The 27,844-nt window shown below is 39.0% G+C and overlaps 1 protein-coding gene across 2 annotated transcripts; it reads right to left on the bottom strand.

The window, feature by feature from the left end:
- Positions 1-1,083: 1,083 nt before the first annotated feature.
- Positions 1,084-18,707, bottom strand: ranbp3b (RAN binding protein 3b). Of its 2 annotated transcripts, none has more exons than XM_042497779.2 (17): positions 18,584-18,707; positions 15,457-15,512; positions 15,287-15,323; positions 15,108-15,185; positions 14,927-14,998; positions 12,197-12,262; positions 11,915-12,007; positions 10,635-10,744; positions 10,174-10,293; positions 8,921-9,021; positions 8,747-8,822; positions 8,540-8,636; positions 6,102-6,226; positions 5,890-6,010; positions 5,020-5,162; positions 3,466-3,661; positions 1,084-2,269 (listed from the first exon to the last, which is right to left on the bottom strand). In XM_042497779.2, the coding sequence occupies exons 1-17, from the start codon at positions 18,603-18,605 to the stop codon at positions 2,226-2,228; spliced, it is 1,557 nt and encodes a 518-aa protein (XP_042353713.1). In that variant the 5' UTR covers positions 18,606-18,707; the 3' UTR covers positions 1,084-2,225. The 2 variants fall into 2 exon arrangements, with proteins under 2 accessions (XP_042353713.1, XP_087941886.1); XM_088085760.1 differs by lacking the exon at positions 18,584-18,707 and adding an exon at positions 18,458-18,576.
- Between the last annotated feature and the right edge of the window lie 9,137 nt (positions 18,708-27,844).

Here is a 27,844-nt window from a genome sequence, read left to right as displayed (position 1 = left end):
AGTATCTGCAGAAATCTGCTTTAAAATTAAATGTTCTGATTTCTGCCAATATCACAAACCAGTATTTTTTTCAATGACAAAGTGAACATGTACAAAACACCAAACCTAAGGTGCAGTTTTTCATATTTTCCAAAATAAACGAATATTGCATACATCGAAAAGCATTGTATTTTATGTCTCCATCTGCTGGTGGGCCATCACGATAAGAGTATGCATAGTATACTGTTAATTCCACTACAGAAGAGACTTGATGATCATTAAAGTTAGGTGGGAAAATGATTATATCATTATTGGTAATGAACAAGTAAGTTCTATATTGGCACATCAGATATCTGCACAAAATCCAACATCATGCATCCATAGTACATTTTGAAAAGCAATGTATTTTACGTGCGCATCGGCCACTAGTGAGCCATCAAAATAAAAGTAGGCTTAATACAATGATATTCTCCACTACCAAAGAGACCTGATGTTCTTGCTTTTACGTAAAAAATAACCATGTGTCCATATCAGCATCAGCAATCAGCCAACGATATTGGCAAATCAGATATCAGCAAAAGCGAGTGGGATTTCTTCTCATACATACAGATTTGTTTTATACTGTATAAACATCCAAGGCAAGAATTTGTTTTTGTCACTTTCTCTGCACTGACAGCACTTAATGGAAGACACCGCAGAAAAATAAATCCCTACTGAGTCAACACAGGCAGGCAGATAAAGAGAAGAGGTTGAGAGCGGTTATGTTCCTATAGTTTGGATGTATACGATTGTGTTGGGGTGTTTTGCTCAGGTACAAGCATCAAATATTCATGACCTTGTGCATGATGCACACTGTATATGAGTAAGTTTTGGTCCTATTCCTGCTCAGTGCAGTCAGAGTACAGCATACATCAACCTGTAGGCCAGACGCTGCGCATGAATACAAAACAGATGAATTGCTCGCCTTTCTTTGGCTGTTTTGATTTAATACAGTGACAGAAAACAATCAATGTATAACTATTCCGCATTCTATTGATGTCCTACTCTGAATTTTCGATTTAAGTTTGGCTATTCATTAGGTTTTAGAAGGAAAAATCCCAGATGTCAGTCCAAAATGGTTTATTTTGTAAAGGGGGTAGTTGGAGGAGATGAGAAAACATGGTGCGCTACTAAATGATATATTCAAATGTACATGACATTCAAAGGGTATTACAGTTATCACTCAAATTTTCCACACATGAACTTAAGTCTTCATTCCAACATGTTTTCCAAATGAAAATGGATAAAAAGTTTGTATATCTTCAAAATAAAAATATGTATCAACACAGTAAACCCATGGGATGCTGATAAGAAAAAAAAAGAAACAGTTACATGCAGAATGTAGACTGAGTTAATTCCTTTGATTTGGAAAAAATAATCATTAAAAAACCCACAAGGTGAATGACTAACACATCTTATTAATTTAGAGAAAAATTTAGGTGAATCCTGCTGTTTTGTCCTCACATCATTAACTCACATTAGCAGAAACTGCATTGTTTCAGTCGTTTATTCTGTATAATATAGGTCAATAGGAAATGTAAGAAACTGCTATTAATGACAACTCGAGTGGTCTTGGCTAGCCATTACAAACAGCACATATGTGTTGAGATGCCTCATGAAAATGACGATCCAAAATAAATTACATATGCCAAAACCTAACGCACAGACTGGTTGGGATGGGTGGGTAGGATGAGGGTTGGGCTCAATGTAGGAACAACTGACTGATGACTAGTCAAATACACTGTGAATGAAGCTCCTCTGGATGTGTGGCGTCCAGAGGTACGGCTGTAGAGTGAGTAAAAAGGTCCCAAAGTAGAAACTGCAGTCTTAACATGTGCCATACTTTAAAATGTAGAGGAAAACACCCTTACACTCATCAATATGATGAGCAGAAAAGTCCCAAACCAAAGCTTTGAAGTCTTTATTTTTGCTATCGGGGAGAGGAAAAAATACTCGAAAACAAAAATAAAACACAAAACAGGAGAGGGAGGGAAGAAACGACTCCAGATATTACGCTGAATGCAGAGAAGATGAACTGCACGAGTTGGGTGAGACACTCCGGCACAAGGGGTTATTTCCTGGAGCTAGACTTCTAATATCCAAAAGTACTGGTCTGGAGGACCAATGTTGGTCAAGGGGTGTCCATGGAGATGCCTACAGCAAAATGCCTCAACGGCAGCATCTTAGCAGGCTGTCCAAGAAAGACGCTATGTGCTTCCTGCTGCCTGGCTCTCTCCTCCCTCTGAATTACCTGGAGGAAGGAAAAGTGACAGCAGGTTGACAGAGGTTTGCAGGCCAGAAGCATAAATTTATGCATCATAAAACAAACTGCTGCTGGGGTGCCAACAAGCAAATAGCAGTAAACAAACATGCCAAATTACGATGTCCATTTGGTTTAAAGGTAAAGTGCGTACAATTCAGGGGGATTTAGTGGTGTTAGTTATGAATAGCTAATTGCAACCAGCTAAAACTTCTCCTGGCTAGAATCCCTTAAGTGTCTCTTCTTCTCCTAATTAAACCAACCTGGAGACTTAAATCACTAAAAACACAGAATAAAGCAGTTTCACGTCATAAATCAGTCAGACATCTCACCCACCACGTGTTGTTGTGTGTTCATCCCTTTTCTGTGACAAGTTAATATGTGCTCACCTTTTTCTGATCCAGACGTTCAAGAGGTTTTTATCGTGAGTCAAATTATCCGCAGTGGACGCCTCCTCTCCAAAACAAATAGACCCGGCGATTTAAGCCAGTAAAAACCGAATAAATGGGCTTCTTCATACGGTGACGTGAAAACGCAAATGGCCCCATCTAGAGCCTGTGTTTGGCTTGTTCTGGGCTATTGTAGATACATGGCAGTACAACATGGTGATCTCAATAAATGAGGAACCGCTGCCTATGTAAATATAAACAGCTCATTCTAAAGTAAGGAGAACACAATAATTCTTATTTTCAGACGATTAGAAAATAAATAAATGTACTTATTATATAATATTCATATTTCTGCCACTATATCCCCTTAAATCCTACACACTGCACCGTTTAGAATAAGTAGTCTGCAAAGCCAGACCTATCTTGTATTGTGCCAGCACTTGAAAGGCGTGGCTGAACCATCCTAATTTCCATATTTCTTTAAACCAATCACAATTGTCTTAGATGGGGCTAAGCACAGGATTCAGAGACTGCGCCCTTGCAAAATAGAGTCAAGGAACTGGAATATTTTCATTTGTGCTTCATAGTGATGTTCATTAACATGCTGTGTTACTTTTAAATAAACCTGAAATAATTAAACAGCACTAACACTAAGATAGTTATGGCTATGCAAGACTAGTTTCAATGCAACTTTGAAAATGGTAACACTCAGGAGTCGTCTTAAATGGACGCGCAGAGACAGGCTCCGTACTATAAGAAGACATCCTGTGAGCAACCCAAACAATAAAAACCACTAACTTGTAGCAGGAGTGGAGGCTGAAGCTGAGGCGGAGGCATTGTCTTCCTCGTCGCTGTCGTCCTCGTTGGACTGCGGTACCTCGGCCTCAGGGATGGTTGTTGTTGGGGTCTCCGGCTCCTGCTCCGCCCTGCTCTTCAGGGCTAAGATGCGGTGATGTAACGCTGCAGCCAGCTGACCTATGTCCTTAGAGCTACCCTGAAGAGTCAAGACACAGAGGAGAACAATCAGCACATTAAAGGAAATTAAAAATCAGTGTGATCAGTGCAGCTCTGGAGTCAACTCAACGCTCCATGTAGCTGTTTCACATTAAGAGCTTTCCTGAAAACAGAGATGATGCCATGTGAGCCAGTGAAAGACTTTTGATGTGAACCATCTGCAGCAAGTTTTTAATTTTAGTAACAGTAGCTTTGCACCAACTGACATTAATAACTGAATGTAGGCAGTGCTTCTGTAAAAAATAGACAAAACAAAGGATTGAGTTTCGCATGACTGCTGTTGAACGAATGGAATTGCTGCTGTGGAAATGTACATTATCTTAAATACATCAGGACAAATGGTTGCTTTAACCAAAACACAATCAAGCTAACAAAACAGGAGCAGATCAATAAACTGTGATGTTTCTTATTAAGATATACACGATAAAATTGAAAAAACAGGCGCCTGTCTTTCATATGAAACCATCGAAAAGTAGGTCCTGATCCTCTACGCAGAAAAAATAAATACATCTATAAATAAATAAAGCTATTTGGATAAATTACAGTAAAATGTCAACCTGAGAGATGTACAAAAATGAGTATGTTTAATTTTGATTTTATTATCATTATTATTTGTTACTAAATACAACTGCCTGTCATGAACGGAGTTATTGCGTGCTGCAGGGATGAGGTTTTGTTATAGGCTGACACAGAAGGTGGTGCCACTCTGGTTCCCACAAAAAGTCAGATTTTTCCCCCATTCTCATTTCCAGCCCCATTTTAATTCTTATTTCAGGCAACTAAACAAAAACCCATTCCAGAAACCCATCCACTGAGATGATGGAGTGCTAAAATGCTAACTCATTATTAGGTTTGGGACTTATTCCTGCACCACTCTATAACAACAAGCAGAAAAAGGTAACTTGCACTAAAAAAGCAAAGACAGCTGGCTATTTTAGCCGGTGAATCGAAACAATCCCATAAACTGTGCTGTAAATAGGTACAGTAAATGCGTTCTGGCTCTGGCTGTCTTGCAGTGAATCTAAAACGTTTTCAAGAGCGATCCACTGAAAAAAAAGGCTTGTTGATGCAGGGTCACCTTATCTAAGTTTTTTAGCTCTGTCACTTCCCATGGCCGAGTAGTTTACTATCCAGCTGTGTGCAGATATCAGGCTTATGATGTTAGGAAGCGCTAACTGTGTCAGCAGGTGAGTTAAGCAAAAGTTTACAGTTTCTCCCATTTGTGCTAAAATGGAGATATCACAGCAGATGTCCCCACTTTGGTCTTCTAGCATGTGTAGGAAAAAAATTTTTTTGCCAAAATTACACAACCCTAGTATAATGTTTAGCAACACATACCGATATTAGAAAGACCTTGACCCCCTGGTCCTCTGTGTCCATGGCAGTGATTCGTACACTCTTCTCGCTGGCCTTGTCCACCTGCATCTGGGGCCAAAGTTTAGTGTTGAGGATCAACCTGAGGCTGCCCTGGGTCCTCATCACTGAAAGGGTTCAAACACAAACACACAGGCAATAAAAGTATACGCAAAAGCAGCCACTACAGGAATTTTTGGGTCTCATTTTCACTACCTGACTCTACGTAGTGCTGTAGGTTTTTGACATAAAACATAAAAACAGAAACATTTAGCAGTAGTAATAACTACAGGCCTATAGCCACAGCAAGAGTCCTTTCAAGGAGGATATTTACCGAGATGTTATCGTGCTAGTTTTATGTTTATCAGCATCAATTACAAGGCCAGAAATGTTATCTATTATAAACCTACAATCTGAAAAACTGTTATAATGTAAAATTACAACAGTAAAATAAAAAGAAAAACAAATTGCATTTCAGTAAAAAGAAAAAAAAAATCGCTTTGTCTTTGATTCTTGTAATTGTTCCACCCTCACAAATACAGTGTATTTCACAGCATGTTTTATCATAAGAACGGGCTCCCCCTTGTGTCCAATGTCAGGAATTGGAATAATTATGGTGATGAAAACCACAAATAAGACCCATCTGGGTTTTTTCAACAGCGTGTTATCTCTCAATCATCCTGAATCTATCTGGCACAAACATTCAACTCACAAACAAACATGATCATTCAAGTTTTCAATCAAACCATCCCCTGACCATGAATCATAAAAAAACAAACTTAAACTGTGCACATTTTTAACACTCAGGTTTTTGTTTACTTTCTTCACCCTCAAGAATTTTCTGCAGGTGTTTACCTAGACGGGACTGTAGCGTGCCGTCTTCTGTTGATGCCATGTCGTTGAGCCTCAGCAAACCTCGACCTCTCTCTATCCACGACTGCGCAGTTTTCTCAAAAACATATAACTTGCACTGCATCTGAAGAAAAAGTGACAACAAAAACTGCTGATATATCTGCAACATATTTTTGCAGCATGTGTGAATCAAGAGAGTCCAGTCCGCCTTGTACCTGTAAAACATTGCTTTCTGATTCCTCTCCAGTTTTGACGTCGACTTTCTCTAAGATGCACTTCTTGGCTGTGGCTTTGGTGTAAGCTGCTGCAGACTCCTCCAAAGACTCTGACACGCTGTTCACTGGTGAGATAAAATACAGCAGTGAGAAATCTGCATCTCGCTAGAGATAACATTTGGTTTCTAAGATTATTATCAAAAACTGATGTCTTAGTTTGAGAGTTTCCTCTCACTCCCATATGGTTCTTCCAGTGACACAAAAACAACATTCTCTGCAAATTTTTTTGACTGTGCAATGCTGAAGAGTTATAATGAAAGACCCAGGCCGGCACTCTTAACACAAGAGCTGCACAGGCCGCTGCAGATCATCTGCAGAGAAGAGCCTCTTCAGCTCTGGGCTCGTGTTAATGAATGCCTGTGCACGTAGCAGCTATAAAATGCTGAATGCCTTTTCACTGTCATTGGACGGAGAGGACAGTCTCAGAAACATACTGTAAAAGCACAAAAACGCATGTAGAGTATTATCTCACTAAGAAAAGTAGCTTTTTATGTTTACCTCACAAAATAACTGGCTTCTATTTGTGTTACCATGTTGACCCTGGTTATAAAGTAGGAGTTCATGACTAAATTCAAATAAAATACATGCTATTCATGCTACAACAAAAGCCAAATCAGTATGTAGTCAAAGCTTTCATTGTTGTTAATATTTTCATCAAACCAGGTCATGCAGTATTGAGTCTTGTATTTTCCGTAAACAAGCAGATGATATTTTCAAGGGATCTGAGTTCATTACACTTCACTCTTAGCATGAAAAGAATTCTCAGCTGCACCTTTTTCCTGTTAAGCAGTTTATGCATTCACTGTGAGTAAACTTGCTAGAGAGTGTAACTAAACAACTGCTGTAATGTTTCAGGGAACAGGCGGGATTTACTGCTAGTGGTTTGAAAATTGGCATCTCAAATCAAAGATGTAGTATTTGTTAAACCCACAGCTCTTTATGGGGTGCTAATCAAATACTTGTTTCCAACTAAATCTGATGCAAATATCAAAGGACTTAACATGTAAGGCTTGGCAGAATGGACCAAAAATAATATTACTACTTTCAGGCTGATATGGAATATAGCTCTGTATTTTTTTACAAAGTGGGCAAAATATTCAGTTGTAATTCAAAGCCACATGTGAGATGCCTCATGCACTTCAATTCAAACAGACTGTGATCAAAACAAATCACAAAGCCAGGTTTCTTCCCCATTTGTAAATCCACAGCTACAAAACAACTAAAAAAAAGTTTTCTAAAATAAACAGCAGGGGTGGACATTTTCTGCGCATAGCACTGGTGCCGCAGAGGCTGACATTTTTTAGCAGTGGAGCTGCAATAATTAAGTAGTTGTCAACTATTAGATAAATCGGCAATTAATGTGACAATCAAATTAAGAGGTTTGAGAAAGGCCGTTTTTTCTACATGATACACTATGGCTTTTTTCGAAATTAAAAACACAACTTTTTCAAACGTTTACTTGTCATGCTATGTTATGATATTAAGAAAAATATAAGTTAATAATCTCTGATAGACATTTTTCTGTTTTTTGGACATTTAATGGACTAAACAGCTAATAGATTGAGTTGTATAAAAAGTATCAAGTAAATCCACTGTAGTTTGAGACTTTTCAAATTCTGTGTTGGACAGAGTTTAAAAAGTAATTTGACATGAGCTTTTCAATGAATATAGTACTGAAAAATGCAGACATCATTTTAAACATATGTACAGTATTTTTTGGAGAGAGAGTTTGTCCATTCTGTATATATTTTTATCAAAACAACTGTTCGCATCCAGTTGCCATCTGACTATCGCATGATAGACTACAACTCCCGCTATCGATTCACCTCGCACAGAAACTTTCATCTCACATAATCACACACACACTAAGCACAAAGCTGTATCACACATGTGCTACTGCGGTAATTTCATTCATCACAGGCCGATGTTTGCGTGCCACGTTGTTTTCATCAGAAACAGACAGACGAAAACAGTACAGGCACTGTGTCTCTCTGTGCAGACGAAGTTGTGAACAAGTTGGGTTGTGCAGAGTGTGAGAAAGATGCAAACTGGCAAAAACACCTCTTCAGACTACATTAATATAAACTGTATTGTCTCATCCTAGATCTGGTTTTAAAATAAAATTATACACCTTGAAATACCAATATGTTCAGTCCTAATAAAATGGCGATTATATAAAGACATATTTCAGCGATTATTTGTTTTTTTTATCATTTCAATATCACATTTCTGTCAAACTGCTTATTTGACCATTCCAGATCTTGCTTTTATAGTTTGTAGGTATCACTGGAGCGCAGCTAAGCATCTCTCTTAAATCCATCAGTAGACAAGCCAACCATCAAACACTTCTGCAATAACCAGTGGGAATGTGTTTTTACCCTTCTCTGGGGTGGCTTCCTGTGATGAGGGCTCTGAAGCAGGGGCAGCTGAAACTTCTTTATTTTCCTCATTCGAGGACTCGCCTTTCGGGGGACTCTGAAAACACAACAAAGCTGTTCACTGGAACTAGTTCAAAGCTTAATCATCAGGAGGTTTTTCAGTATGGCACACGGCAGAGTCACTACACACAGGTCGCATTAACTCACCAGCACTCGTTCAGACATGTTCTGCCCAAAAACAAATTTTGCCCCACTGTCTGTACTGTTTGTGGCATTTTTTGAACTGACACAGGAAAGAAAAAAAACTGTCAGTTGATGGAAGTTAATTATGAATGAAGATGAGTTGCTAAAAATACTCAAAGGAGGACACAATTTCATTACCTTGGGGTAGAGATGTACTGTAAGAAATAATTAGTGCCCTCTGATTGAGAGTCCGGTGGCACACCATCCTTTGACTTGCCTTCTGTACTGTTTTCTTCCAACTGGAGAAAAAAAGTGTTAAAATTAGAGTTCTGCTTAAAAAATGAACGAACATTAAAGCCCCTTTTATACAGCCTGTATATTGTGCTGCCTCACCGTTCTGCATACATAAGGTACAATTAGAAAATGGGGGGACAGAGTTGTCTTGCATTTAAACTGCCACAGGAGGAACTAACAGTGCCTAAGCGGTGTCTGTATGAACAGGACAGAGAGCAGAACGGAACCATGGACAGGAAGGGTTTGACATTTGATGACGTGTTATGTTTGTGACCCGCCATAGGAGATTTAATAAGCAGTTAATAGCGATTAGCGGCTAACTTAAAGAAGAAGAAAAGAGGCCATAAATGTCCGCAAATTGGGAAAACTATGAGATTCGGGAGCTGCTTACCCTCCAAGGAAAGGAGTTCAGTCGCCATATAATCGAGGAAGTTAAATGATTGTTATTGCCATGTTTATGCCATTTTTATAGCTAGAAAGGGATGCCAACATGAATGTTACATGTCACACTACAGGCAAACATTGTGTTAAACGTCACAACTGCCATGCCTTTTTAATCCATGACGCCAGCATGCTATTAAAAATCACACACTGGAGCAGCAGGATGCTGTCCTTGTTTGGTTCTGTGTAAAAATGCAAAGGAGGCATAAAGGGACTTAGCAGCTCTATAGCTCAATCTTTCTGTAAAAGGGCTCATAAAACACCTAAAAACCTTTAGAAATCAACATCAATAAAATTCCTGACTCACGTGTAGCATAGGAAATGAGTTACCATTTCCAAAATCTCGTCAAAACATTCCTGCCACAATAGATCCAGACTGACCACAAAATTATCAAGGAAAATATCCGACACTACAAAGTAACACAGGAAATGCACCTCTTATCAGGAACTGGAGTCACAAAACACTACAGGAAATTCTTTAGGAGAGGGAACTGAGACCCTTTACATAGTATCAGAATAAAAATGCTGAAAAGTCTGAACATAAAATGTAGACCTTACCACGGCAACTCATTATTGAGATCATCCTCTCAAACGCGTAAAAACCCTCCACTGTCAACCACATTCGACTGTGCGTATCTGTTTTTGCTGACACACATTCCCACCTCAAGTTTGCACGCTCGCTGTTCGTTAGAAAAAGACGAGGGAAAACAACTCACCTTTGCTCTGTCTTTGATATTCTGACCAAACACAAAAGATATTGCTACATCTGTCTCCTTCTTCTCTCTTTCGTCTCCGTCTTTGTTACCACTTGCTCCATCTTCCTCATTTTCATGTTTCTAAAATGGGAACCAAAAAAGCACCAGGGTCATCTTAACTATTGTCTTTAAAAACGAAAAAAAAAACACACACATACACAATGTGAGTTCTACAACAATGCTTTCAACAATGCTCTGAAAGCAACTTTACTTTTACTTGCAAAATAGTGAATCTTCTGATATATAACAATTGCGTAACTTTTTAAGAATATCAAACACACTTCCTCACTGCAGAGGAGCACGGAAATAATCACAAATCTTTAGCTCTTCTGTAAATGAACTTCCCACACTTTCTTTCATCAAACAGAGCCTGTGCAGAACTGACGGACATTGTTTATCAATACCATTAACCAGCTCCTCACCTGCGACTTTGCCAGGCTGGCTGAGTGCTCTGTGTTGTTCAGGAAGAGGGACTGGGTCGCAGATGCCCCATCTGATGACTTTTTCACACCGTTGGTTCCACAAGTGGAATCTAAAGGAACAAACAGAGAGGACAAAGATCATTTATAATGTTTTTACAGTCCAAAACAAAATTTAGGCTGTGAAAAACATGACGGCAACACACTATGCACATTGAATGAATTATGAGACAAAGATATTATATTTAAGGTATTTAAGATTTTTAAGGTAGAAGGCAGATTAAAGGGTTTTGCAGAGCAGGGGCGACGCGAATAAACGGCACAAAACTACGTTTAATTCAAAGGCGAATGTCTATTCATACGAGGGCTACGTGATTTTATAAATAAATTAATTTAAATTCTGAAAAACATTGCGCCGGGTAAATAAAAATGGACTCGACATCAAGTGATGATGACCCGGTGCTAACTAACGAGACAAAAACGAAATGTTCATCCAATTCTGGAAAAGAGAGGAGAACTTGGTGAGTTCCACAGTTTGGTTCAGGAGCTGAAACTGTACCACAGCCGCTTCAGGACCTACTTCAGGATGTCTGTCAGACAATTTGAAATACTGCTGCAGCAGCTGGCTCCAAGACTGAAGAGGCAGAGGAGCAATTTCAGAGAGGCGACTGACATACGACTGTTAGCCGTATGTTTGAGGTTAGGCCATACTTTGTTTTTAAATGTATCGTTTGAATAAAGTCTTGTTTGTTTGTCAACAGCTTCAGCGCGTTTGGTTCATTCATATTATTGGACAGGAGTTGGGTTGTCTGTTGCCAGTCTCGATCTTTTACACAATATCATATTAAAGACAAAAACCACTTAGCACAGGATACAGACCCTACATGTTGTCTTTATAATGTGTTTCCTTTTTATCCTACAAAACTGGGTTTTGTGAAATAGAAACGATCAACCGGTCCAACTTATTGAATGTTTTGAGTGTGACGTGGCAATAACTAGCATTTTGATTGGTCGAATGTGTGCCCGTCGGAAGTGAAACATTGGAAAAATTTACCTAGATTTCGCTCTGCAAAATTATGTTGCTGGTGTGAAAGTTGCATTGAGTGGCTTGCGTTTGAAAAAAAATTATTACGAACGTTTTAATCACACGAAAAAAAAACTAGTCTGTCTCTATTAAACTGTAGCTCATTTACAGAAGAGCGTAAGACTGTGAATGTGAATTTGTCAAAATTTGAGAATGATTTATCGACTGATGTGTGCAGGTGACTCCAAGCTGCACTTACTGGACTCTATATGTGATTTAGAGGGCGGCGCCTGGAGAACTGCAGGGCGGAGGACGCTGCGTTGCTGCTCCTTGGGTTTCTGACTTGGGACGCCTGCAACAGAGCCAACTTGTCTCATAGTTTTTGAACACAAAAAGATGTTCTGTGTCTACATGTTCCAAGTCTAGATGTATCATTTCCATTTCTAAGACTGCAAGTCCAGGTTCAAGTCTTTGTTCCATTTCAATCAAGTCAGTGTGAGAAAATATTTCACAGAGAGAGCTCACAACCTCAAACACCAACCTGAACTTGGTGCCTGTCCATGTATGAGAGTTGGTGGCTTTAAACGGAATCCGACAGGCTTCTCCTCTGGTGAGACAAGAGAAGGCAAACATTGAAAAAAGATCCAAAAGTCACACAGGAACTTATAAAGGGTACGTTCCTACAGTCTTTGCACCTTTCTGACCACAGACCCGTTACTACAGAAACCCTTGAAAAGCCTCAAGAGTTGTGTTGCAATCCAACTCCTGTGCAGTAATATGGAGAGCACTAGGGCCTTTGATCTATTTCTGCCTCTGACTCTCCTACTCAGTGGCTTTATTGGCCTGACATGACCCGGCCCTAATCAGAGCTAAAGCAGGAAGCAGTAAGTACTAAGGCATCCTCATTTATGAGAACATTTCTGTGTCTAGTCAACATTAATTTTTAACACAATTTCAAACTGGGCCTTTTTTCCTATTTTTCTAACCAGCATAATTTTTAGGACATGGATGCGCACTAGACACAGCTGTACAACTGGAAAAAAGCTACGACAACAAAATGTCCTGAACGGCACAGTGGACCTGCCACACTTACTGTAATTCTCTTGTAGTTTGCAGTTTTACAGCCAATCAGTGTTCGATTTCTAGTGTGTTCTTTGTTTTCACTTCCAAATAAGTGCTTCATGCAATATGCTCAAAGCACTGATTAATTATGCCCTGTTTGTTTACTCAAGTGGATGCTCCATCCTCTCTGTAAAGCTGTGTTAACTGGTGTAATTACTCCCGCCAACTCTATACAACTGAGCCTGTGGTTAGAATTCAAACAATCAAATCCAAAGCAAAAATTGAATTAGACATATTATCAAGGTTCCCACACATTTTCATGGATAAAATTTCAAAATTTTCCATGACTTTTCACTTTTTTTTCCACTTGCCTGCCATTTCTCAAACATATCAGATTCAAACTCTATTCAAACATAATTTCATCTAGCACACATGACACGTGAGACGGAGCACAGGAAGAAAATGAAGAAGCGTTCGTGATGGTAAACAAAATGTCACATCGACACCATGTTACAGCAACGTTACGTCGACAGCCACAGAAATTTAATTTGCCGTTATGTCGCATTTGGGGAAGGTTATTCAGGGAAGATTGCTATAACAATATTTTCTAATTCCATTACTTTTACAGGCCTGGAAAATGTGATTGTAAAAATTCCTTGACTTTTACAGGTTTTCCATGACTGTGGGAACTCTGCGTTAATATGTACACTTTAAAAGAAATAACAAAAACACACATACATTTATGTTTAAGTCCCACTGCAGTCATAATTTCAGTCACTGCATGGTTTCCATTTTCCAATACTCCCTCTAATAAAATGCACATGGTGAACTATAATATAAATATTCTGTCAGAGATGGTGAACAGCATGCTGCTACTGACTACTGTGATTTGACCAACAGAGGATCCCAAACCTTGGCAAATAGTCTGCACAAGTCGAACCCATTCTGTACATGCATGTTTTGGATCTAACTTAACCCAGCCTACCATCTTGTACTACCAAACTTGAGACTTAATCTGTTGTTATATTAAGTGAGAAAGAAAGGCTTTCTCTGACATAAAAAATAACTTATCTTGGGACAATCATTATATATGTAAAGTCTATACAGAATGAGGCACATTAGCCCACCTACACATAACACAACTGTCACATAATCCCTCATAAGCCATTCCTCTGACATGTTCAGAGAGTGACACTACACAAACAGCAGCCAACTACCAGCGCATGACACTCTGGGACCGCATAATAATAAACCCTCTGCTGTTACCAATATCAAGCTCAACTTTTTCCAATATTGCATCACAAATTTGATTGGTACTCGTTTCCAAACTCAACTTGGCATTTCACACAGTCATAATGCAGAACAGAACTACATTATGTACCAGCATGGTCACGGGTCTTACAAGGTCACAATGTTCCCACAATGAAGAAGCCTCCTCTGAGTTACTGGAGATTTAGCTAATTCATTTAATGCTGACAATTGTTCTACAAGACAAATGCAACAAAAAGACTCTACCTCTCTCTGCTGGGTATATTGCTTGTTCTTTTTGCCATATACAAAAAGAAAGGAGAACCAAATTCTTCCATAATAACCGCAACCAGAAGCTGAAAGCAACAAACCAGCCTGAACTGATCAGCTTGACTGCACTGATCAAGCACAGCAAGCTTCTTCTGTTTTAGTCGTTTTATTAGATTCACACTAGATATCAAAAAGGCAATTTAGAGTAAAATCCTTCATGTACATTCACTTATTTGAACCCATTCCTGAAAAAAAGTCCACTCATGCCTCTGGAATTTGGCTGTCTAAGGAGGTTGTGCTTAACATCCTATTACAGCACCTTTTCCTCAATCCATGAATAACATCTGACCTCCACGGCAGATACCTGAAGGGCTAGCTCAGAAGTAAAATTACCACATGCCAGTTAACTAGAGCTGGTCAGAGTGAATGGGGTGCATTTGTAGGCAGGGCATACACAAAATTTCAACATCTTATTTGCAACTACTGACAGCACAACATGAGAAAACATCAACACATGCTCAATTTTTGGTTTTTACATATAAAGTGTTTGGGCAAATGTTATTATTTGACAGTCAACTTACTGTATCTATTGCCTTACATTGTTAAAAAGTGACATGTCTGAAACTATAATTTGTACTGCAAGGGGCCTTTAAACTATGAGGAGAAACTAATTGTGGTCTAGATGCCTCACCTGGCTCAGAGTCAGAGTTCCCAGTTGGAGACTGGCAGAAACTTGAGGGCATGAATACATTGTTCTTGGGAACTGCAAAGTAGCGAACAGGCATTGCACTCAGCATACAAATCAATGTGTACACCACAAGCAAGAAACCAAGAAAAAACGAATGCTCTGCTTAGTCACCACGTGCCCTTACCAGAATGTGGGGGTGGGAACGATGAGGTCCTTTCCCTTTTCACAGGGGGGCAATAGCTTCCCTCGTCTTTATCTGAATCTGAAAAATGTAAAAGAAATATTAGTCGCATTCTAGTTCAACTAATATATGAAAAAGAAAATTTTAACAAAGAAAGGGGCCCGTTGTGAAATTAGATTTACCTTCTCCATCCTCTGCACTTGAGCCATCCGCAGATCGCTGCAAATGTTAGGAAAGATTAGAGCTCAATAACTCTTCTGTAATGTGTGCTTTTGTCCAGAATATCACTTTAAACGGTGTCTAAAAGACGTCTTCAGCCTCAATACATACAAAAAAACAAAGAGAAACTTACCTTCTGTGCTTTATCTTTTTGGAAAACAAACACAGGGGGCGCTATGGCAGGCTTGTCTGTTAAGAGAAGATGTGGGCTAGTCATCCAAGCACTAATTCATAAGTGTACAACAATCCTGTCTGTTTGATTCTTCTTTAAAGAAAACAAATGACTACTCACTCCCTTGGCTATGATTTTCCTCTTAAAAGTAGTGACAACAATATGAATGTGGATAATATGGATGCACGATATAGATTTTTTTTTTAGCCAATAATGATCATTGTCTGCTCCTCGTGGCCGACACTGATACAATAACCCATGATTTTCACATTTTTGAAGTTTGTAACTCGTAGTTAATGAAACAAATTTAACTGACATCACTAGTATTAACACAACACAAATAAAGATCTTTTATTTTGTAAAGTAGATCAAAAAGCTTACAAAAACATAATTTAGTTTTTTAAGAGCATTTTTGCCCAAGGTTTGAAATAAAAATACTTCAGTGTAATCTGTCCAAAAATACATGTCAACATGAAACAGAAATTAAAGTCCCTCCACCTCACCGCAGAGACAGTAGAAAACTTCTCCTGCAGATGTATGGGCTCTACGCAGGGTACAATTGGCGAGAGTCCACTTGCACATACACAAACAGTGACAGGGCTAACTGTAGCACCACACAGCTAGTGTTACCAAATGGTTATCAATAGGTTTAACAACAGAGCTGAGCCTTTTGGAGTGAGTTTGTTGGGACTGTTTACAGGTTCCATGTTGGGTGTGAGCTGCTGCTTTTGCTGCAGTGTTAGCTTGTTCTTATGCCCCAGAATCAGTCCTTAAGTGCTGTGTCTAACCGCTTACACCGAATTCACACTTGACATGGAAGTGCCCAGAAATGTTAACAGTGGTTCATATCAGATTATTAATGTGTTTTTCTGCCAGACACTCTCACAGCTCACAGAAAAAAATAGACCAGATGCCAAGATTACTGCTGCAGGTCATGAGCCTGCCACAGAGTTCGAGGCCATGCGGCATCCAGTGTGAACCACCCAATTGCTCAACACTGGCGCCAAAAGGAAGTGGTCAGTGCTCCAAAGAACACTGACCAACTTTACAGGTGTACCGCCACCTACTGTATCACAAGCAGTTTGGCTTCATATTATTGCCATTATTTTTTGGTTAAAATAACATTATCAAAATAATACACAATGATAAAATGTTCCTATGTATACATATCCTGCATCCCTTGTCGATAAAGCTAAAATGTCATTTCCATTACTAATCAGCATAATCATCTAGCAAAAAACAACAAATTTAAAAGCTCAGTGATACCACAGGCATTGGCATATGACTCCAAAATTCATCCAAAATATGTGGAAGTGCACTTAAACAAATTAGATTTCACAGATTTTATGGCAGACAAAAGTTATGGTTTGAAAACGTACATTGCCTGCCTTTAAATAAATACTTCTGGTGAAGCTTCCAGGCAGGCAAAACACAACTGTTTACAATGTATTCAAATGTCAGATTTAGCTATGTCAAAGAATAAATGTAAGAAAGTGTGAAAACAACCTGAAAAAATACATTCCTATAACGCTGAACAAGATTGAATTTCAGTCAATAGCAGCCAGTCAAAAGCAAAGGACTCAGTCATACTATACCTACTGTTAATCATGCAATCCTATTAGGACTACCACATTGTGTTGATTTGACCTAAATAATCCCAAATAATATTTATTAATGTCGATGTAAATATCAATGTATCACAGGGCCATCAAAGATCCAGTGATTCAACAGGGCCCGACAGCAACTATAACTACTTTTGCAACCTAAAAGGTAATTTTATTAAGATTACCATTTAAGATATTGTTGCTGCTGTAAGATATTGCCATACTGTAACCATGCATAACAACCGCCATGCAAGGTAATGATATTGATGTCACTTTAGGCCACTTAACGCATCTACCTTAACACTGTAACCTCTGTCAGATGTGTAATCCTATAACGTTAGCAGACAAAGGTTTTCCTCTGTCTGGATTGGGCCTGTAACACTGAGCAGGTGTAGCATCGTTTTGAGCCTTGCCGGGACGTAAATGCACGCGGTAATAACCAAAAAGCACAAACCACATTGCTGTGATTGTTTACTGGAGCAACATTCGCCGTCTCAAACACAACCTCTGATGGCTAATACTAGCTATTTATGCATTGAACGCGTTTAATGGCAGGAAACAAGAAAATATTGTGTGACCTATATTAACATCCAGCTTTGGATTTCTCTACAGCTTGCAATCAGCTATACTGACTAATGAGTGTACGAATTCCAGCATGCAGCACTGATATTCAATGCAGAAACCCAAGCAGCCCGAGATGCTCCCGGCTTATGTTAACCAGCTAGCATTTACACCATCTGACCCGTCCCAGGAAATAGTCGGCGCCGCCGGTTGTTCCCCAAAGCCCCGAACGTAGCCTAGCTTACAGGCTATAGTTAGCTTGCTAATGCGCTCCATCCCGCATGAGTCATCTCGCCTGACAAGCAACGATTCTCACCAATAGTCAACATATCAACACAGTAACGAGCAGATATAAGCAGAATAAACTGAGAACAAAACAGAAGCAGCGATAACACCAGAGCATTGTCTTGTAACTGGCGTTTTCTCTCTACGCGCCTAAATGAACAGCAACCCTGCAACTGAACGCTAACTCCATTAAACAAGGAGGATGTCGCGCTTTAAACGTTTCAAATCACCTACAGCATTATCCTGCTACCTTTATTACAAGCACTATTATTCATATTTAGCCTAGCAAGCTTTAGTTTACCTCAACGTTGGATCTTTAACACCCCACAAATGGCAAAACACACTGCCTATAAATAGCCGGGTGCTAGCGTTACGGGGTAAGCCAGCTAAAGGCAGGCAGCGTTCGAGGGCGTTCCGTGGCATTCCAGGTATTACCCGCAGCCCAGCCGTTAGCATTGTTAGCCTGCTTGCTAACGTTGTAGTCTTCTAAACGCCGCGAAGCTACAACTCACCCGAACTCGCCTTTAACACGCGGCCAGAGAGCGTCATTCCAGTTACAAAATATGCAGGCAATGTATAGGCACCGTTTATAACATCACAGTAGCTGTATTGTTTTTCTCATACTGCCACTTACTCACCTTCGTTTGCCAAGTCCGCCATTTTACTTCGACGCTCACACACCCACAACCCACCGCGCAGATAACACAGGCTGAGGCAGAGATGTTTTCAGTGGCAGGGAGCACATTGCCACCGTTTACTAATGCTGCGAGCGACCCCCCTGCCCTCCCCTGTGCCCGTCAGTCACACATAAAAACAGTCGGCCCATAGCTGTCACTTTGTTTATGTTTTCAAAGCAACACATGTTTCAATCAGACCCAAAGAACAACTTTAAAGTTGGCTTGGATGGTCTAAACCACTATTACAGCAACTCCTCAGGCCTCTGTAGAAATAGGGACAAAAATAAGGTTTTACATTTTGGGTTGTTTAACCGCGAGCAAACCTCTCTTTCCTTGTGTTGCTTCAGACACCTTTGACGAGAAAAACTTGGTAATAAACGTTTCGCAATTTGCAAGAAATAAGTAGTATTTCCTTTTAAAAAAAAAAGCTAGGGGAGAATTTATAGGGGAAAAAAGCAAGGGAAAATATATTCATAGGCTAATTATCACGATTACAAGTTATGTAACAAATTTATTATAATTTTAAACACATTTTTCATTTTTTTGTGGGGGAGTTTTAACTCTTTTTTTCCTATTTTTAAAATTAAATTTCCACTTGGCCCATGTTTTATTTTTTTTAAATTTCCCGAAATTTTTTAGTTATTTCTTCTTTTGTTGCTCATTGCCTCCTTCCCATGTTTTTGAAAGCCAAATTGGAATAATCATGATTGTTTCATGTAAAGCACTGGACAATCACTTTTATTAGTTTAAGACATAGACTGTAAATAACTATTATTTATTATTATATTATATTTTACATAATATTGTTATTTATTTTTATATAAATTTATTTACAGTCTATGGTTTGAGATTACTAGTATGGGCAGGGCAAAGAGTCAAAAATTATTGGTCCAACAACTTGCATGGAAAGCCATGTTAATTTTCTTAGTTTGGTAATAAGAGTACTGCAGCTAAAATAATAAGGGTAAGTCTATAACAATATCAGCTGATTCTAGGATTTTGCATTTTATTAAATGTTTGAATTACAATCAAAATATTTTTACAATAATTTAGATTTTTAATAGCAAATGATATTGCGTGAGAGCTTCATGCATTCAGGTAAAATGGGACAAAAAAAATTAAGCTAAAATGGGACGATTTTCTAAAGTAGAACAAAGCATGTTTTTAGGCTACCAGGTGCCAAAAATTCCCGATTTGAATGATTTTAAGCTACTCTGTAATACTGCATGCTTTGCAATATTTTTGTCACCTAAAAATTATCTAAGATGATGCTTTGAGTACATGTAGGCCACAAAAGTCCAGAATTGACCATAACTGTTAAACACAAACGTCCACTGTGTGGTGCCAGAAAACAGGCAGCGAGAGAACAGGAAAAGCATGGCAGAAAAGGTGGACAATCTTTTTTTGACAATCAGGTTACATGGATGATTACATTAATGACTAAACTGATAAATGGATTTATAAATAAAAATTTAATTAAAAAACAAACAAACATGATTGTTCCATTTTACCTAAACATGTCATATGAGTAATGCAGGGGTTCTCAGTGTCTTTGAAGGTGCAAATTTCTAAATTATTTTTCGTTGAAACACATTTTATGAATAGAAATATAGCAGAAATTTAAAGTAAGGTAGTATTTAGAGTTTTTGGTGGTTTTCTTGTCCTAAAAAAGTGTTTTCAGCGATGATGCGGTTGCGCTGAGTGGCCCAAGAACTCTGCATAAACATGTGAATAAGGCGACTTTCTCATGACCCTGGAAAAAGTAGTTTAACAGGAAAAAAGCAAAACTCTGGGCAACTTCTCATGATCATCCCCAGTGGATGTTGAGTTGTCATGGAGATAGCTTTGCTGGCATCATCATTGCTGTCACGATGATTCATGTAAAAAGAAAAAGTGTCACTGAGGCCTTGAGGGATGAGACAAATTGCCAGGAGGAGATTTGACACTCAAGGTGTTCAAGGCGCAGGAGCAAAAGTATCTACATTAAAAAGATTAAAGAAGTCCGGAGTGAAACAACAGCATAACAACCTCCAGAGAGGTTCCTGAGGGATAACAGGTTTTTGGAGGCCTCGCTTCAGGACATTATTGACAAAAACAAAAACTTAAGCTTCTGCAGCAAAGATAAATACTCCAAGTCAGATGTGACAGGAGGGAAGGTGAGTCAACAGCAAAGGTGAGTCAGAGATAAGTCATAAAGTAATAGATTCATACACTGTAAAAAGGACACAACTGCAGACGAATGGCTCTCACTTTGGTTTCTTCACAAACTCTTCCCACACTGAGGAATAGTCTAATCTTGAATATGCTTTTTTTTTTCTTGAAACATTATTATTTTTTTATTCTTGTTTCCAGTTGCAGCAATAGCTCTATTTACGCAACTTGCTTTGCTTGGGGCCATTTTTCAAAATGACAGGAGGTCAGGGGCCAGTCGCAGCAGCCGCATATGTGTTTCCAGGAGTTTAGTACATTTTTAGGATTTTAGGACGCTGCTAGGATTTTAGGACGTGTCCAGAATTTTAGGACATTTATAGGATTATAGGACATAGCATATTTTTTTAAATTTATTTTTTAGAACATTTCTCAGATTCTCGGACTTTTCTCGTGTTTTAGGACATTCTTATCATTTTGGGACATTTCCAGGATTGTAGGACATTTCTCGGATTTTAGGAGTTTTCTAGGATTTTTGGACAATTCTGGGATTGTAAGACATTAGGTGTTTAGCAAGGACCTCTGTCGCGGGGTGTGGGAGATCCCTCACTGACATCTTATTTTTTAATTCTATTTTGATGTTTTTTTATGCATTCTGGCACTTTATGTAAGTACAAAAACAATTCCCAGTATGAATCACTTTATTTCTTTTGTGAATTAGAAAATGTTGGGTGGCCCCCTGACACCCTATCAGGGGCCAAATTCAGCCCATGGGCCATAAATATAGTATCATCACTCTACATTCTTCTTCTGAAGTGTTACTATACACAAAGTTTTGGTATTTACTATGACTGCCAATAATGTGGAGGTAAACAAACATGGCATCGCTCACATTTCATGAATTCAGATTGTGTGTCATCATGCTTACCTTTATATTCAGGGTGGCGCTCCTCAGAGTGAGAAAGTTAATGGGTTCGAACTGGAGAGCTGGGCCTTTGATAAAAACAGACATGATGATTAATACTGTGTTTATTATGGAAATAAATGACAAGAATCTCAATCAAGGCAAACATCTAAACTTTGGCAAATGGTCTGCAGAAATTCAAGAGTGAGTAATTTCACTAAACAGACTTTCTTTTCTTTTTTTTAATTGTCAGCGTTCCCATCACAACACTTTGTGTCCTTGAGGTCTAACTATCATCTTGAACACATTTCCTCCCTTTTGAATGTTTTGAAACAAGCATTGTTTACACCAGCTTTCATGCATTGCATGCATTTTATGGAGGCTACATTTACTATGCTGTGAGTCATCAGCTCTTCTGCAGTGCGGATTGGTTCTCACAGATGTAAACACAGAAAAGCCACTCTGCATTGATCAAACCCAGGAGTGTCACATGCTTACACATTTACAAAAGCAAGCATGGATTCAAAGTTTGGCATATTTCAGGTAGTTTTCTCTGGACGTTATTGCCTGAAATGTTTGTCTAATCCAGCTTTTTTTTTTCATGTGAATGTTTTTACAGCTTTGAGTTGTGAAACGATCTGCTGCTTTGCATGTGTCCTTTTCTCATTTAAGGCCGAAGCAGTTCCCATTATCCGCCACCAGAGGGCAACAACAATTAAAGCTGGGGGTAAGCCTTCATTATCCAAAGACAGTCAACATGATTTTATGAATCATCTCTGGGTCAAACACCTCAACGAAGCTATTCAGTGAGCAAATATTTAAACCCAAGACAGCATATCTTTAAGGGTGTCAACAGGAAATATCCTACAAGTGTTGTGAATCATTGTATCGGATGTTCCCTAAATAACATAATACAACACAACACAACACAACACAACACAACACAACACAACATAACATAACATAACATAACATAACATAACATAACAACACAACATAACACATTTCAGTACAACACAACTCGCCAAAACACATATAGACACAACACAAAACAAGGCAATTCAGCGCAACTCAACACAACACAACATCACACAACTCAGCAAAACCCAACACACCAAAATACAGCTTAACACAATGCAACACCACACCACACCACACAACTCAACTCAACTCAATTAAACGCAATTCAACACAATGCACACTGGACCTTTAACTTGGTTGTGGGTTCTTAGCTGACTGCAATTGTCACATAACATTTGTAAATCCAGCTATATGCACTTTTACAAATATTGACTAAATCCGACTACTGTCATAGTTTCCCGTATCGTATTTTCATTATTCTAAACTCCCTAAATCATCTTCTGTAATTGTAAGAAACCTTGGAGACTTTTTTCTCTTACCAGAGATAACAAGACAATTAACCTGCTAACAATAGGAAATTACATTGTTATTTGGACATAAAGAGATAATTATTTGGTTGTCTTGAGATAATGGGATTAAAGCAATGATTAGCTACTCTCTGGTGAAGAATTAACCACATTAATTTTCACTCTCTCGCTCTCTTTCTTTCTCTCCCTCTCTCTGTCGCTCTCTCTCTCATAAGTATTTTCTTTGCTGTAGTAGAAGGGTTGAAGCAAAAGCTCCTACACAAACATATATGAAATGTTTTCATTAGAAAGTGACCCAGTACCAGATATAGAAACAGGAGTTGGGCAGAAAACACTGGACAAACAAAGCACAGACATAAACACACACCAGTTGTTTGTGTTGTCAGTTCAATTATAGTTATTGAGCACTGAATAGAGCACATTTCATAAGAGTTTTCATTGCACAATACCGACCAAAAGTTTTCAGCAAGAATCATACTTCAAATTTCCCTTCAGGCACAACTCAAACAAGCCACTGCATGTGTTTATGCTGTTTGCCACAAAAGCCCCCATCTGTCAAGGGAGCTTGGCTTGTGCTTCGAGCCATGACAGTTTCATTTCTTTTCTTATCCATCAGCGTAGCCGCCATCCAATGTCCACTGTAAATCTGTAAGTCAACATTTTTATTGGTGGCCGGCCAGGGAGCTTACCTCTGACTAAACTCTAATTATACTCCAGCTAAATGTTTGTGCATTTTTGTTGTGCCTGACAAAATTCTACAATTTCATTTAGCAGACGCTTTTATCCAAAGCGACGTACAACACAACTAAGAATTTAGACTTAAGGAAAAAAAACCCTTTGTAAGTGCAAAAAGTGCCTCAGGTGTAATTGGTCACAGCTCCTGATGTGTTCAGTATGTGTGTAATAACGTGCTGCTTATAAGAGCAATAAGGCCACCTCAGACTTACTCCATTACGTAAGAGACTTCTTTTTTAAAGGTGATTGTAAACTAACACCTGAAGATAAAACCCAGGGGAATTTCATTGGAAAAAATGTCAGTTTTTTAAACATGTGCCAAGGATTATTCTTAGTGAACAAAACCAAGTAGTTCATGTAGATATTTATGCCAAAGGTGAAAAATTCAATTCAAGGGGTTCTCAAGATATTACGTTCATGGGAATTAGACAGACGCAAGGTGACAGTGACCTTGGACTTTGACCACCAAAATCGAATCAAAATTTTGTTGAGTCAAAGTGTATGTTTGCGCCAAATTTGAATCATTTTCTCAAGCTGTTCTTGAGATATCACGTTCATGAGAATTTAGAGAGGTTACAGTGACCTTGGCTTTTGAAAACCAAGATCTTATCAGGGTCCAAATAGATGTTTGTGCCAAATGTGAAAAAAAATCCCTAAACGTGTTTATACTTAAGATATTTTGTTCACAAGAATGGGATGAACACATGTCACCATGGCCAGTTAAAACTAATCAGTTAATTGGACATTTGTGCCAAATTTGAAGAAATTCCCTTCTTAAAGAAATCACATTCATGAGAATAAGATGGATGAGGTTTCACTGACCCTGACCTTTGACAACGAAAATCTAATCACTTAACTCTTGAGTCCAAGTGTACATTTGTGCCAAATTTGAAGAAATTTCATTGAGACATTTTTTGAGATATTGCAATCACAAAAATTGGATGGACAATTGTAAAACATGGAATTATAATGCTTCTAGCCATGGCTATCTGCAGCATGGAGATATAAAAAGGCCAATATTATTGCAGGTCTGTGAAAGTACAAGAACTCCAGTCTCCTATACAAAAGTCCTTAACACCTCCATCCACCACCCCAACCCCCTCACCCTTAGTTTAACCACTGTTACATAAAGGGAACACTACTTCCTGGAACTAAATGTTGGCACTGGACATGAAGCCTATTCCAACTGACAGCGGGTGAAAGTCGGGCCGCACCCCAAACAGGCCACAAGACTATCACAGGTCTGACACATTAAGACAAACAGCATAAACACATGCATGTCTCTGGACTGTGAGTGGAAGCCAGAGAACCTAAATAAAACCATACAACAACTTCCACAAACATGGGAAGAACATGCAAACTCTACACAGAAGACCCCAAGCCCAGGTTTGAACCCAGAACTGGTGGTACAGTGGTTAGCGCTGTGAAGTCACAGTGCTAACCACTGCACCACCATTCCACCCATATACCAAATAAAACTGCTTTTGGGAAATACTTTTGAAAAAATGTATATTTGGAGAAGCAGAGAAGGGATTTCTTCTACTTCACTTGCAATGTGCATGTAAAGGTGAAAAGGTTTGAGCAGCAGAGATGTCCTGGCACCAAAATTCAGCCTTGGACTTTGAGATGGAGAGGCCTTTTGTGCAAGCACTTCAAGGGCACAAGATTTTGATTTTTTAAAAAAGTTATTCTAAGACTTGTGGTTTAGAGATAATCTGATGATGCTGATGATCTTTCAGGATGTTGAAACTTGCCTCCTCAGTTTGTATAAGCACATCACCACTTCACTGAATCAAAATAAGATCTAGACCAGGCAAGCCAAGATGAGCTGGGTCAGTAATGTTGTTTCTTTTACCTCGGAGGTCAGAGCTGGAAATTAGGTCACACCTGAGTTGACCTAGTTTCAGTTTAACATGCTGGAAAACCAAGATGTTATTAACAATACCAGCTCTAGTAAAGTCATGTCAGTTTTATTTATAAAGGCCATTATTACAATTATCAGAGGGCTTTACAGCATTCGACATGCCTCTGTCCTTAGACCTTCACATCAACTAAGGAAAAACTCCCCCCAAAGAAGGGGAGCGTTACACTTCTGCACTAGCTGCCATATGAGTATAATATAGAGCTGTGGTTATTAGCTAGCCAGTGGGAAACACATACCCGTTCCCACTCCAAACTCATCAAATAGTGCCGCTCTGTCAGTGCTTTCAGCATACGAACGTGACACCAAAAGCCACCTTCCCTGTCCAACTGGAACGGTGCTGGATAGCATCAGATGAGAACATGCTCAGACAGACGTGGGGTCGCTATCATATGCTGGCAGAAAGCCAAACGGCACCAGGTGCATCCACATGCATCAGATGGCATCAGTAAAGAACGGTCCCGTGTGCATCAAACACTAACAGTGTCAGGTAATAACGCTGTTGGTAACAACTAAGGTGCACGAGTGCCCTTTTATGGTGGGGAGGTGGAGGAGTCCCACAAACAGCCGACTTTCATGTGGGAGTTCAGAGTTTGCTTGTGGATGTAAAATGGCGTTAAATCAATATCATTTTACAGTCTACAGCACGTGAGACAGCTTTGTCCTCGTCTCTGCTGCAGTTTTTGTTTTGTTCTATGTGCCAAAGTAAAGTTTCTCATACACTGAAGGTCTTTTCTTGTATGCGTGCAAAACGATAGCAACGGTGAAATAATAAAACAACATATCATATTGTCTGTAAGGAATGCTGAAGACAGCACACTGTATCATTGCACGGCCTGAGTCCAAGTACCTTTGGCAGTAGACCATCATCTCCTGACAAATATTGAATGCTATTAATCCATCAGGATATTTTGAGTATGCAATCGCAAACAGGAATAGAGATAACCACTGCCAACTCTTAAGTATATTTTTATTGTGTTGAAGTTACGTGTTGTTTTGCCATGAAACATTATTTCATTTTGTATTGTTGTTGAACCCACACACCTTGCAAGGAGCAAGACTAGAATTGCACAAAGGGACTGAGGCGATTAGAGAATAAATCGCAGAAAACTAAATTTCATAACAGCTTTAATGCCTGGGTGGCAACTGGGAAGAGAGAGAAAATTCAGATTATTTCAGTATTCGACACATTGCACAGTCGTGTGCTCTGGAGTAGAAGTGTTGTAAACAAATGAACACTATTATCCTGCAGGCAAAGGAAATGAGAGGGGCGGGTTCATGAACGCCTCATTGGGTGTTTAGATGTGAGTAAAAGTACAAAGAGTGAACAGCACTATCCGATGACCACTCAGGCACACAAGGCTCATTAATACCTGTCACACAACGTTCAACAGAAAATCCCTGTGAGGCAAATGCTGCAGCAGGAGATTTTTGGGTGGACACGCGATGTGGCAGTGCTGACAGGTGTTTTTAATGCAAAGCTTCCCCACTGTCAGATCACAATTTGACTAAAGGATGGATGCTTCATGTCTTATTGTAAACAACGGATGTCTCATGCATCAGAGTCAAGCTTTGCTGAGAATATCGACAAGCATGACTGAGGTGATCAACTGTTGTTTTATTAACGTAATACACAATGTATTTCCTCAACCACACACTTTTTTGGTTCGTGTACGAACAGCAACCAAAAGTGTCTGATTGCTTCATTTATATAATTTCGATATTGTTCTTAATAGTGGTATTGGACACATACAGTTAACTCATAGGCCATTAATTTTAGATAGAAGTGCATTAATGACTTTAAGATACAGTGACTAACATTGACACTTCCTCTTTCCCGTCAGCTCTAAGGGTTAAAGCAGTCCGTTTGATTTTCAGGGCCAGTTCAAGCGAGCTTTATTGATTCTGAGATACAGCTTTTATGGCCGGATACTGTGTGCCATCTGTTGGGGATTTCCAAACACAATTAAAAGTAAATGAGAAACGGCAACACTTTCACCTCTATACTGTGCATCAACTAATGTTTTCTAAATGATATGCAGTGTCACACTCAAAAAGCTAACCACAGACAGTAAACACAAATTATCTCAGCATAAAAATAATGCATAAAAGCGAAATAAACAGCC

The sequence above is a fragment of the Plectropomus leopardus genome, chromosome 12 (assembly GCF_026936395.1).
Source record: "Plectropomus leopardus strain MGB_pleo_1.0 chromosome 12, ASM2693639v1, whole genome shotgun sequence".
Classification (NCBI taxonomy): Eukaryota; Metazoa; Chordata; class Actinopteri; order Perciformes; family Serranidae; genus Plectropomus; species Plectropomus leopardus.
This window is presented reverse-complemented; position numbering and strand designations above follow the sequence as displayed.